At 35.4% G+C, this 13698-nt stretch overlaps 1 protein-coding gene across 1 annotated transcript in view; it reads left to right on the top strand.

The window, feature by feature from the left end:
• The window catches only part of PTPRQ (protein tyrosine phosphatase receptor type Q), a 257068-nt gene that overhangs the window by 213364 nt on the left and 30006 nt on the right, over positions 1–13698 (top strand). The window contains exon 53 of the mRNA XM_057316413.1: positions 2236–2364. Coding sequence (XP_057172396.1) covers positions 2236–2364 — 129 coding nt within the window. The remainder of the gene's footprint in view (positions 1–2235; positions 2365–13698) is intronic.

Here is a 13698-nt window from a genome sequence, read left to right as displayed (position 1 = left end):
GAGCTACTGGAATAGTTCATCAATGGGAAGAGCACCCACTTGGGGGGCAGCAAGCACTCGTCCAGGTGGGCTGCTGGGCTTCCACGATGAATAATAACCATGCAGCATTGGAACACACCAGGGAAGTATCTCCCTGTCCCTCCGGCCTTGAAGGTCACTGTGGTATCCTCAGTGGACAAAGCTTAGCTTCCCAGCAACTGGCAAAGGGAAAGTATTATAGAGTATAGCTCCAATTTCACAAAGCGGGGTAAAGAAGGGCAGGTTTAAAACTAAGAGACAATAAAGTGGTAACACAAAAGCAGAAGGTGCCGGGATTTTTAAAAATAATTTATTATTCTAGGGGCACCGGGGTGGCTCAGTCGTTAAGTATCTGTCTTGGGCTCACGTCCTGAGATTGAGTCCTGCTGAGCTTCTCCCTCTCCAGCTCCCTCTGCTTGTGTTCCCTCTCTTGCTGTCTCTCTCTGTCAAATAAATAAATAAAATCTTTTAAAAAATAATAATAATTTATAATTCTGACAGGTTTAATGAAAAATATTTTAATCAGGTCTAAATCTCAAAGTTTATACAGAAGAGATCATTTTTACAACCAGGACAACACTTTGAAGCTTCCAACTTCCTTACATGGTGGGCCCCTTTTTCCTGTTTACTTTACCAACAAGTCTGTACTACATTTTCCAAGGGTCCCTTTAAATTCCCAGTATCAGCCTCCTAATTCCTTTGCTATTTACAGGGCCTCAGGGGAGATCTTAGTTGTGGTCCTAAAATCTGGCTTCATAAATTAGATTTCTGACTTAAAACCTGAGTTAAGAACTTACGTTTGCAAAGATAAACATGACACTAATTTCCTAAGTAGCTTGATAGGCTGTTTCTATTTTATCTGAAGAAGGTGGTCCCGTATTCTGTATGCCACGCATCATCTCTTTCACCTTGAATCTCTTAAATCATCATTTTGATGGATAATTTTACGAGCTCTTGAAACAAATATTTTTCTTATGATGCATACTGTTCTCAGATTCAGCCAGGAGATGGTGAGAGAAAGTCATTATTCTAGGCACTTTGAGGGATAGATTGTATAAGATATCTTCCTTGTCCCTGAGGGGCATGCTTCGGCCATGTTTGTATTGCTTCCTTGCTCTAAAGTCTTTTCTGACTTTTCCTCTCCTTACAGGATGAACTCCTTATGTGGGCAAGAAATGCTCCCCTCTTATTCCCTACAATCTCCCGACATACTTCTTTCAGACAAATGGGTCTCTTCTCACCTGAACATTCCTTAGGCTTTTCTACAGCTCTTCTTTTATACAATCAATCAGAAATGCGCTTCCTCCTCTTTCTGATTCTGGAACACTCAAATCAGATCTCACTTTTTTACTTCCTGTCAATACGAATAGCTGTCCTATGAATTGGAATTGGAATTTTTTTCTTTTTATTGCTTTTTCTACATTTAGATCTTGCTTCTCAACTAAACTGTAATGTTCTTGAGGATAGGAACCATACTTTATACTTTCTATACCATCCTTAATACATAACTCATTACATAATAAATGTTTGAAAGGTAAAAGATAGCTAGAATAGCTAATATTACTTTGTAATTACCATACTATGTCATAGAAAAATAAACATGTAAAGGGCTTAAAATGAAAGGACTTTGATTTGATCCTCAGATTCACGTGAGTTTTATTTTTGAACCTGCGCTTTCTGAGTGTAAATAAAGATAACATTATATGCTGCATAATATTTTTTATAAAAAGCCAGTGAGACAATTCAAAACCTATTTCTATACATTTTCATGAATGTAGAAACGTCTCATGTATATAAAAACAATGGAACATTGTCTTTTAGCACTGGTGCTGATAGCAATGACCTGGTTCCACTTTGGCATACTTTCTTTTTATGACAAATCTAGAGGCAACTAGAGGGAGGAAAAACAAGCTCACAGCATCAGTTTCATTTGCTCTATAGTTGAAATTTGCCAGTGGCCCAGGCCTTGATCAAGTGATTCTCATTAAAATTTGAAACTTCCACAAAGCAGCATGTTAAAGGAATATAGGAGAATAGGTTTTATGAAATTAAATCAGGAAAAAGAAGTTGAGTAGCTATAACTTTGCACCATATTCAGAGACATGACCCCAACAAAGAAATTATTTGACTGATATCTGTACTTAAAAAGAAAATGAAACTTGATTGTATATGCTTTCTATGGTATTTCCTTTTTGGACTTTACTACACTTATTCTAGAATTCGACAGAAGCAGAAAGAAGGCGGCACGTACTCTCCTCGAGACGCAGAAATTACTGACACTAAATTCAAGTTGGATCAGCTCATCACTGTGGCCGACCTGGAACCGAAGGACGAGAGATTAACGCGGTGAGCACACTCCTCTTGGCGAACAGTGGTTCAGAGGGCCTGGAGCCATGACCCTATTCTGACCTATGCTTGTTGGAAGTGTTTGTGGGGCTCCTATTTACACAGGTCATAGAGATCTTCTTTCAAAGGGTGACCTCCATCTTCTGCACACTTCTCACTGGTGTTCGGAGAATCACTTAATCTTCCTCATGCTTGGGTTCAGTATGAACCTCGGACTATAACATTCAGCCAAGCTCTTTTTTTTTTTCCTGAGACGAATATTCTTACCCATTAAACCTTGAAAATTGTGCTTAATAATTCACTTCATATGATTTGTTTTACATTGGATTTTCTGGAAGTGTCCATATTTTTAATCACAAGTTTAATTAAATTTGTAACGACTTGATACTGTTTCCATCATTTTTATAAAAGACTTATAGCTCTTTATTTTAGTATGAAATTTCATTGAAAATCTAACTTGTGTATTAACACTTCATTTTTTAAATTGCTGAGCATTTAAAAATTAAATACAAAGTAAGAACTACCTTTGGAAGGAAAAGTATGTCATCAGTATGTATTGGAAATAGTAAAGGTGCTTAATTTTAAAGAGAGGGTATTTTAAGTCCTTTTGAAATCATTATAAATCATTCAACATGTTGGCACATTTGAAAATCTTGTCTATTAAGATAAGTTCATCAAATTCTTAATAAAAACTGTCATCAGATTATCATAACAAGTTTAGATTCTTATAAGATCCAATATTTTGTGATGCTTATAAGCACATGGCAGTTTTTACAAAGTACATGAACAAGACTATTTCCAGCATGTCCAAAACTATCTAATATGTGTCACAGAGGGAAGTGTCATCTGATAATCAGGGGCCTTCCAAATACTGCAAAATGAAAGTTATTCAGTGTTATCACTAAATTAGAAGGAAATTTGTTCTGTTAAAGAGGTAAACTTACTTCTTTTTATTTAGATATTTACCTTTGTTTATATTCTAATAGAGGTTGTTTCTGTGGATACAACAAAATGGATAGTGTTCCAAAGACCATATGGAAGATGATTATATATTATCCAGGACATAGTTTTCCACATTAGAAATGTTATGTACTATATGGTGACTAACATAATATAATAAAATATTATTATAAAAAAAAAAAGAAATGTTATGTATAGAGATTTGTGGGTAACCTGCCAAAGTTAGATTTCTTCTTAGGAGCAATAGAGCATTCCGGTATTAGGCTATGTCTTGGTCCTAAAAGGGTCATCCTGCATAGTAAAAGTAAGTTTCTTCTCCTTTACCCCTGTGGGACAACTGGATTTCTGTAGTATTCCACAACTCCCTTCCTCAATGTTTGTGCCACGTCCACAGGCTTAGAGTCTCAATGTCTTCTAACACCCAAAAGTAAAAGGGATAACACACACGTCAGATCTCTCAGTGCAATTAATTTTAGTTGTTTGAACAATTCAGTTGAATCTGTTCATACTAAAATGTGAACTTCTAAGTGTCTAAATGCTTTTAGGGACCTTTTTTAAAAGAATCTTTATTGATCCCCCCAAAGTCCTTAGTAACTAGATCTTTAGGAGAGAGATATGACATAATAAACTGAAAAAAGTCAGTCAGCATTAAAGTGCTCTTTATCAAGGAGGTTATCATTCTAGGCAGGCTATGGTGAGGTTAGATTCCCTGAGCTCTGTGTGTTTTCACAGCTTGCCCTTTCCTGCACTTCTGAACACAGCCGTTATCTAAAAGCTGGAAGATTTTTTTTTTTTTTTTAACAAGGACTGTCATGGCAGCTAATGGAAAAGGTGGATAAGGACTGCATAGATTGTTTATTATGGTTTTTTTATAAATCAGGGACTGCCTTATTTAATCTTGACTCCTAATTATTTATTTTCTTGCTTCCATGTTTTTTTGTGTATATGTGGATTTACTGTAAAATGATGTAGAAGTGTCTTTCAAGTATATTTCAAATAATATTAATTTATTTTTGCACATAGATCATTAGTATATATTACCCCCAGTATTAGTAAAGTTGGAAATTTTAGTTTCTATGCTTTTTACTTTCTCATTTTTTTTTATAATTCCAGCATTCGTGACTGTAAAACATCTATATTTGTAATTCCAGTGGCACATAATAATATGCTTTGCTTGATTATTACAGAAATTTATTAAAATAACTATCAAGTGGTTTGAGTACTACAGAGATCTGTCTCCAGATTTACTACTTATTGAAGGTTTTTCATGTGAATAAGGTCAATAATACAATAGACAATAAGTCTAGAAAAAATGGTAACTAACAGATCCATATTTAGTCACGTGAACATATAAAAGGGGCCATCCTTCAATGAAGCTTTCAAGCCCTTCTCTTGTCTTGAGGTGCTGGAAGATGTAAATCTATTAAAAGCCATATAGGTCATGAGAGTAGAGCCACAGAGACTGGTAGTAGATTCTGAGGGTAAAGAATCAGGGAGTTTCAGTTAGTTTCTAAATTGTTGAATAACTTACATCATATGTCTTTGTTATTTGCAGGACAGAATTTAGGTAATTTCCTTTAAATCTACCCAGCTAACATATGCTCCTTCTACCTGAGGCTTGGGCATGTTCTTTTCCCTCCAACCTGCCCACTTTCTTCATGCTAATTGGAGTAGCAGTTTTCCTCAGTGTTGTATGTCTTGACATGTCCATAAGAGAAATGATAAAAGAAGAATATCTAATCAATAATTAAAATATTAGTTTTAGGGAGTTACATAGTTGGCAAAAGTCATTATGATGCTTGTACTGAATCCTGTCAAGGACTTGGAGTTAAGAAATTATTCATTTTATGACATGTGCCTGTATTTTTATTTACATGTTAAGATTCATCCTATAATTTTTGTGTGTGTGTAAACTCTCATTATTTAATTATCTTTTACCTTGTTTCACGAAGGATCTGAAGAAGAATTCTCTCACACTGTACTTTTTCTTCCTGAAGGAGAACAAAACTCAAATGAAGATTTAGTACTCTGGGGAAAAAAAAAAACCTTTAGTACTCTGTAATTCCATGAGAACATTCAGGATAGGCCAAGATAATGTTTTCAATTCTTATTTGGAATGAAAATTATATCATTTCCTTATGCACATTTTATATTTAAGTTTAGACAGTGCACACTATATTTCTTAGGAAGGGTATTTAATATTTTGGGCTCATCTCTTCCACATTCATCAGATTAGAAAATGACCCTTGGGGTTTATTTGATGAAGAAATGAACAAAACGACATTTTGTGATGGCTCCTTTGAAACACAACCACTTAGCCCAAGGAAGTGAGAAAGGTTTCTAGGAGGAAATATTGGCAAGATCAGCAAACACTCAGGTAAAACAGACCTGTCTCTTCAAGATGCTGAGACCAGGTGGCCCTGTGGATTGCTTTAACTAATTTAACTGCAACAGAAACTACCTTCCCAAGAGAGTTATAACACTTAAAATTAAATAACCTAACAGAAGGCTCACAAGTTAAATATTCTGTTTGCTAAAAATGTTTATTTTTCACTGTCTCCTTACCAGTCTTAATTAAGTTATAGTAGGTTCTGTGCCTATCCTCCCCCCCCCCACCACCCATGGTAACTAAATCAGAAAAAACAACAACACAGTAGAATAACATTAATCAACATTACTAATCTTCTTACTTGACACTCAGTTTCTTCCAAGCCTTAATTGCCCCCCCCTAATTTTGTGCATCATTCCATATTAATTCTCTTGCCTGCTTTAGTTGAGTGAATGTAATGGTGCATTAATTAGACTCAAGGCCCAATCCAGTGATCACGAATGGAATTAAAATCCTCAACAAAATAAAACAAACAATTGAATTGCTACTTTAAGAGTATCTTTCTTTCTTCCATGACTTTAGAAGTTTGCATGTTGAATTTTTGTTAAATGTGTGTGTCTTCAGGAAGCTCTTGTAAACTCCAAGGCAGAATACATTTGGAATTATAATTGTTATTTACAATCTTTATAAAATTAAAAATCACCCCAATCTACTTTCACATAGAGGGCTTGCTAACATAATAATTGCTACTGTTTTTGAGCAATTACTGTGTGTTAATTCTGTGTAATAATCGCATGTAACTCTTTCAGTCCTTTGTGGTAGATACTTTTTTCCCCCATTTTACAGTTGAAAAACAAAAGATACTTAGAGAATTTAAGTAACTGTCCAAGGTGGTCCATCTACTAAATAGGACAGCCATGATGCTAGCCTGGGTGTGTTTGATTCGGAGGTAACAAGATACACCTGAACCTCTATGTGTATGTATAACTCAGAAGCATACTAATTTCATGTAGTGATGAGATCAATATAATCCCTCTTAAAAAGACAAGACCCCACAGGAACCTTCTTCAGGCAGCTTTGTCTATGCAGAGAAATGATTCTAAGGGAAGAACTGCTTTTTTTTTTAATTTTTTGTTCTTTAATGATATGGGACAAAGGAGAGATGGCATTTTAGCATAGGTTCAAACTTGCAGAAACTGAAAAATCTTTAGTAGAGCAAGTCTTATTGTACCTTCAGTAAGAATACATGATATTTGACTGATACATGAAATTCTATGTAAAATCATTAGCATTTTAATTGCCATCAATTCTTTGACAGGGTCTGACCATGAATTTTACTTCTCTCCTAAACTATTTTGCAAACAATGACAAAAATACATGAATCCAGATAAGAAATGTCTGACAGATATGTGAATTCCAGACAGGTGTCCTGGAGTAGGATGAAGCTCAAGATATTTAATGCTCATGTTCTTGTAGTAGCAAAAAATAATCCAGTGTGTTTGTGTACTAAATAAATAACGAATCTTTACTTCCAGATATTCTTCATTTTTCTTTAGACGCAAGGAGATTTTTGTCATCCAGTAAGTCACTGTGGTGGTGCAGAGCTCTGTTGTGATTGTTTTCATCTTGTCAGGTGGTGTGCTCTGTATTTTTAAATACACTATATTGAGAGTTTTGTTTTTTAATGTGCTATTTTTTCCAAAGCCAAAAAAAAAAAAACCAAAAAAGCCCTATGCTTTCTACTTACAATATGTCCTCTCTAATTTGCATGCTATTGATATGGTAAAGTTAACCTTATCAAAATGCACATTGACTCATAATGTGCATGTCCTGAGAATTTGCTGTGTTCTCACATTGTATTAGCTTTGATAGTAAAATAAGTTTCCACCCAGATTTCTTCACATGCCTCTTGTCTTATTACCATGATACAAAGCTGACTTCTCCATGTGACAGATCAAGTCTGGGTCCACACTTCACACAAGCTCATTTCAACTACCGCAGGTGGTAATCTGTAAGGACCAAGATGACGTAATTTCCCATTCTGTGCTTCTGGGGCATACACAGAGTGGCACAGTTTATACTGTACTTCTGCCCTAATCAATGGGTAGCTAACTGTGCATGTTTTCAGGCACTCCTCTGATGCTCAGAAATGCCATTTGTATGCTAGCACAAAAATTGCTTTATGCCTTCTGAAGGTAGCATAACAAAGTGCCAGCATTACCGTGGACCCCAGCAACAGATTGAATGCCCCAGAGATAATCAGTTTCTTCATGCAAAGCATATGAATGGAGGCAAAGAACGAAAATGCATTTGATTTCAAAATCCCAAATCTATGACAGAGAAGTCAGTCTCCATGAGCCACAAGGCTGGATGGGGCCAAGTGTCCCGCATTCTAATTGATCATGAACAGTACTCAGCATGATTAAAACAGTGGAAGCCAGGACTATTTCTACTCTAATCATATTTAGCGTTTTGGAATCATAGGTAACCTTGTTTTACTTCCTATTAACTACTTGTCAAGTTTCCATTGACAGAATTAAAGTAGTTTTATAAAAATACATTTTCCTCAAAGGACCTGCTTGATCAGATTCAGTTATCAAAGTAAGACTATTGAGCTAAAGGTTTAAGTGATCACATCACACATAAAATATCCATTTCCAACCAGCCCTCAAAGCTGACCTCTCAGCATTCTAGACTCACAAGGGGTCTGGTTGAGCAGCTCTGCCAAGTATCTTTCTTCATCATCGTTAAATAGAATTCTTCTACTTTTTTTGCTTTATGCCATTAATGCCTCAGAAAAAAACTTCCATTTTTACCTCATGTTTCTCCTTGAGCATCACATTTTCTCTCAGAATTAGTCAGTAGTGTCCTGCTTAGTCAGAGCTCTTACTTTGATAGAGCTCAACTTAGCAGTTTGGATTCATCAGAACCTTGCTAGAACGCCTGTACTTAAATCCTGTTTGTTAAGGTAGATGCAGTCTTCTTCCAAACTTAGTTTTCTGAGGTTACCTTCTAACCCCTGACTGAGGAACTTTAGTGCTAACCTGCCTTGCTAGCTAATAGTTCAGGCTCGAAGCACTTCTTCTTAGATGATATCATGTCATCCGTGTCCTCTTTATTACATTTTCACCGAGAGCCTGTGCCCATCCCTTCACACGGCTGTCAGCAGTGTCTTCATCCTCTCTTTCTACTCCTTCTTCCCTGTTGCCCAAGGTAGCTAAGCTTGTGCCCCTGGCTGTAATTTAGAATATGTGGTTGACAAAATAAAACATCTGTCAGGAATTTGTTTTCAAATGTGCTAATGTGGTGAGGCTTTAGTAATAATGAAAATTCAACTCTTGCTACCTTGGGAATCTTCTCTCAGCTCTTTGACATCAGCAAGAATGTTGCTTTTCCTTATCGATCTAAAAATCCATTTTACCTCATTTGGGTAACAGAAGTATCAGTCAGGCACCTACCAAGTGCCAAGCACTGTTCTGGGCACTGGAAATACTGTGATGAAAACGGAAAGGGCATTGCCTCCAAAGAGCTGCCCTTCAATTAGCTAAGCTCCTTTTAAACCTATTTGTCTTTACAGATACGAAGAAATATACTGAGAAAGCACTTAGATGGCACTTACTGATTGATTGTTTTTGTAATTAAATAAGAAAAATATTACATTACTTACTTATTGAGGTGGTATGTTTACCTTATAAGGTGACGTTTTAGAGTCAGCTATACAGTACCAGCTACCAGGATAATATTTTTAAACTTTTTTTTTACAGTTTTATTGAGAAATAACTGATACATGTCACTGTGTAAGTTAAAGGTGTATAGCATAATGGCTTGATTTACATATATTGTGAAGTAATTACCACAGCAGGTTCAGCTAACAAACATTTTTTTCGTATAAATACAATAAAAAGAAAAGAACTAAGAAAAAAATGAAAAACAAGTGTTCTTATGATGAGAACTCTTAGGATCTACTTTCTTAACAACTTTCAAATATACCACACAACAGTGTTAGCCAGTCATTGTGTTGTACATTACATCCCTAGTACTTAGTTACCTCAATACTGAAAGTTTGTACCCTTTATCCACCTTCCTCCAATACCCCCTCCCTCTCCCCTCCGCCTCTGGTGACCACAAAGCTGATTTCTTTCTCTATGAATTTGTGTTTGTTTGTTTGTTTGTTTGTGTTTTAGATTCCGCATATAAGTGAGATCATACAGTATTTGTCCTTTTCTGTCTGACTTATTTCACTTAGCATAATGCCTTCAAGCCCATCCATGTTGTTGCAAATGGTAGGATTTCCTCTTTTTATGGCCAAATAATATTCCCTTGTGTATATATGCCACAACTTCTTTATCCATTCACCCACTGACACTTAGGTTGCTTCCATGTCATGGCTGTTGTAAATAATGTTGCCATACACATGGGGATGCAGATGTCTTTTTGAGCTAGTGTTTTCATTTCTTGTGGATATATTCCTAGAAGTAGACTTGTTGGATCATTATGGTAGTTCTATTTTTAACTTTTTTGAGGACTGGTTAAGAAAACTTTTTAAATTTATATTATGGACCACAGAAAGATTATTGGTGATTTGATAAAAGAATGAAGAAAGACCTGGAAATGGGGCACCGGGGTGACTCAGTTAAGTGTCTGCCATCGGCTCAGGTGATGATCCCAGGGTCCTGGGATCCAGCCCCTCATCTGGCTCCCTGCTCAGCAGGGTGCCTGCTTCTCCCTCTGCCTGCCACTCCCCCTGCTTATGCTCTCTCACTTTCTCTCTGTCAAATAAATAAATAAAATCTTTAAAAAAGAAAGAAAGAAAGAAAAAAGATCTGAAAGAATACTATTTTAAAGCCTAGAACAAATAAAAACAATAGGAAAGAACAAAACTGAAGACACCGTTGAAAGCATCACAGTAAATGCTGAGGATAAGTAATAGGATATTATTATAGAAGTAGATATAAATGTTGGAGCAATTAATGGCTTGATTGAAATATAGAAATTAAAAATTCACACTCAGTATTTTATAAAACTTGGAAGGATTAATTAATATGTTTTACCAGAAAGATTCTTAAAAATTTTTAGTTGAATATGAAGTATATGTCAGTATGACAAATACGTATTTTAAATCACAATAGAACTTGAGGTTCTTTTCTTTTTAACCTAACTTAAGTAGAAAACACAAAGTTTCTCAGTTTGTCCAATGCCACTGGTAATGCTGATTTAAGCCGCTCATCTATAGGCTATCATCCATGGCTCTCTATTTGGACTATATTTTAATTCCCTATAGATTTCAACTAATTGACCTTGAGGGAAAGCTGAGTCTCTGTGACAATATGGTCTTCAATCACCACTGCCAACATAAATAAATGGTTCCTCTCTGGATCTATCAAGAGTAATCTGAGTGGAATTTAAGTTTTTGATAGACTTTTAAAAAATGATCCCAGACATGAAATAATACCCTTTTCAACAAAAGGGAATAGGATTTAAGACAGCTAAGATTCATGTAATAAAAAGTGTTTAGCCCCTTCTGTTGGAAAGTGGTCAGTTATCTTATTGAAATCTGGACAATTCCCACATTGATTTATATAATAATGAACTGAATTTGATTTGACAGTATCATTCACCATTGTAAGTGAATAAAATACCAGTCTAAAATGCTCTTCATGTAACAATTTGTTTTTAAAAATGTTAATGAAAGTTTTCTATTTGAGTTTCTTTGAGTGTCTTCGCAGATCACTTAATTTGAAAATAGCACTCCTGAAATAACATTGTTGACTTTCATGCACATTAATTTCTGTGAGGTTTTCTTTTATACTTATCTAACCAAACAGTTTTTCCTAAAAGAATTTAATTTCCTCATCAGTATAAGTCAGTGGTTTGGGTTTTGTTGTTGTTGTTGTTGTTGTTGTTGTTGTTGTTGTTGTATTATGCCCCACCTTCTTTTCTAATTCCCTGTATAAATTGTCCAAATTCATTTTTTCCTATTTAAAAGCAAAACTTTAAAACCTCTAATAAAATTTAGAATGCAGCCAATTCCCTTTTTTTAAAGATTTATTTATTTGAGAGAGAGAGTGTGAGGGTTAGGGGCAGAGGAGAGAGAGAGAGACTATTATATTGATATAATAACAGGCCCTTAGACTCCCCGCTGAGCACAGAGCCTGACATGAGCCTTGATCTCACAACCCTGAGATCATGACCTGAGCTGAAATCAAGAGTCAGATGCTTAACCAACTGAACCACCAAGCACCCCAGAATGCCATCAATTCTTAAAGGAAAAGTACACTCATACAATATGAGGCTAAGTATCAAAACAGTGATATGGATACTACAGAAAACAACAAAAAAAATCTTTTATTTGAAATAGTTAGGTAATATTTGCCAAAACGTCTTCTCAATTTAAGCTATCCAGATAGGTATTTCAATTTCAGTTCACACATACTGGTGACATCGGCATAGACTGAAAAATTACATAAAAATTAGACTTTAGAAGTCTTGTTTCTCACATTATGTAAATACAAATGTGAAGAATAGGTTACATAAAGTGATTGGGTTTGATAAAGAGAGTGATACAAAGGAAAATAAAGCCAAAACAGAACTTACTCTTTTTTTGAAGTCTATCTTTTTACTACTTGGATAGGCAAGATGATTTTGTTGTTCATATATCTAATTTCCTAAGAAGTATCTAACACCTGTTAATTTCTAATGTTAGGGGATCTAATATGGCTTTGTTTAGACTCATATGGTGTTTTGTTTTTAAGATTTTATTTATTTATTTGACAGAGAGAGAGCACAAGCAGAGGGATCAGGAGAGGGAGAAGCATACTCCTCGCTGAGCAGGGAGCCAATGTGGGGCTCGATCCCAGGACCCTGGGATCATGACCTGAGCTGAAGGCAGATGCTTAACCAACTGAGCCACCCAGGCGCCCTAGACTCATATAGTGTTTATTGATACTTCTATTGATCAGACTTATCTAAAGCTCCTGAGAATTCTCAATTGCTTACTGTTTTAGTGGAAAATTCGTTCAGTTCAGATACTCTCATAATAAGCACAGTACTTATATTTAGCTTTCTGTGTATCTTAGTCTGAATGCATCAACAATTGTATGTTTAATGATGATTTATTCATTGTCTACTATGAATAAGGTTATGAGGGTCTTGTAGGGAGCCAGTGTTAATCCTTTCCCTGCCTTCAAATACACATGAACCTCAATGCATGTATCCTTAATACCTGTGCTTATATAGCCATAATACAAGGTGGAAAGTGGTTTCTCCATAGAAATTTCATTTCATAGAAGGAAGAAATTATTTTCTCTACAATAGAACAGGGCAAGGTCCATGGAAGAGTTAGTATTTGAATCGGCTACTGAGGAATCCATAGGATCTGGTTGTGGGAAAACACCTAGAATGGTACAAACTTGGAGGGAGGGATGCTAGAGAATAGCTGGAATACAAACAAGAGGGTGTGAAAGGTAGTTGTAAGGAATAATGTTAAAAACGCCAGCATGATGATTACCCAATTTTGAGTAAAATTAAGATAGAATATTCTTTTGGAAACAAACAAAAAAAACACCTTCCTTTATATCAGTGTGAATTATAGGACAGATGGATAAGAGAAGCTTGAGTTTTACAAAATAAAGTAGACATAGCAATTATAATGCTAATGATAGTAACTAATATTTATGTATTGCTTCCAAAGCTAAGGGCGTTTCTAAGCATTGTACATATATGAACTTGATTTACAGATACTTAGCCTATTTTCCAAATTAGGAACTGAGGCACAGAAAGATTAAGTACCTTTCTCAAGGTAATGTAGCCGGTAAGTGTTGGAGCAGGTATTTGAAGCCATCATATTATATAGTAAGGAAAGAATTCACAAATATCCACCTGGATCCAATAGCTAGTCAGTTACAGTTTAAAATTAGTCTCTTTAGAGAGATCTTTCAAATACAAAATAAAATAATAGTAAAAAAAAAAAAAGCAACTTTCTGTAGTGTTTTTCACTGTAAAGAAATCGACAAAAGATATTTTTATTAATTACAATTTCTAAATGA

The sequence above is a fragment of the Ursus arctos genome, unplaced genomic scaffold (assembly GCF_023065955.2).
Source record: "Ursus arctos isolate Adak ecotype North America unplaced genomic scaffold, UrsArc2.0 scaffold_21, whole genome shotgun sequence".
Classification (NCBI taxonomy): domain Eukaryota; kingdom Metazoa; phylum Chordata; class Mammalia; order Carnivora; family Ursidae; genus Ursus; species Ursus arctos.
This window is presented reverse-complemented; position numbering and strand designations above follow the sequence as displayed.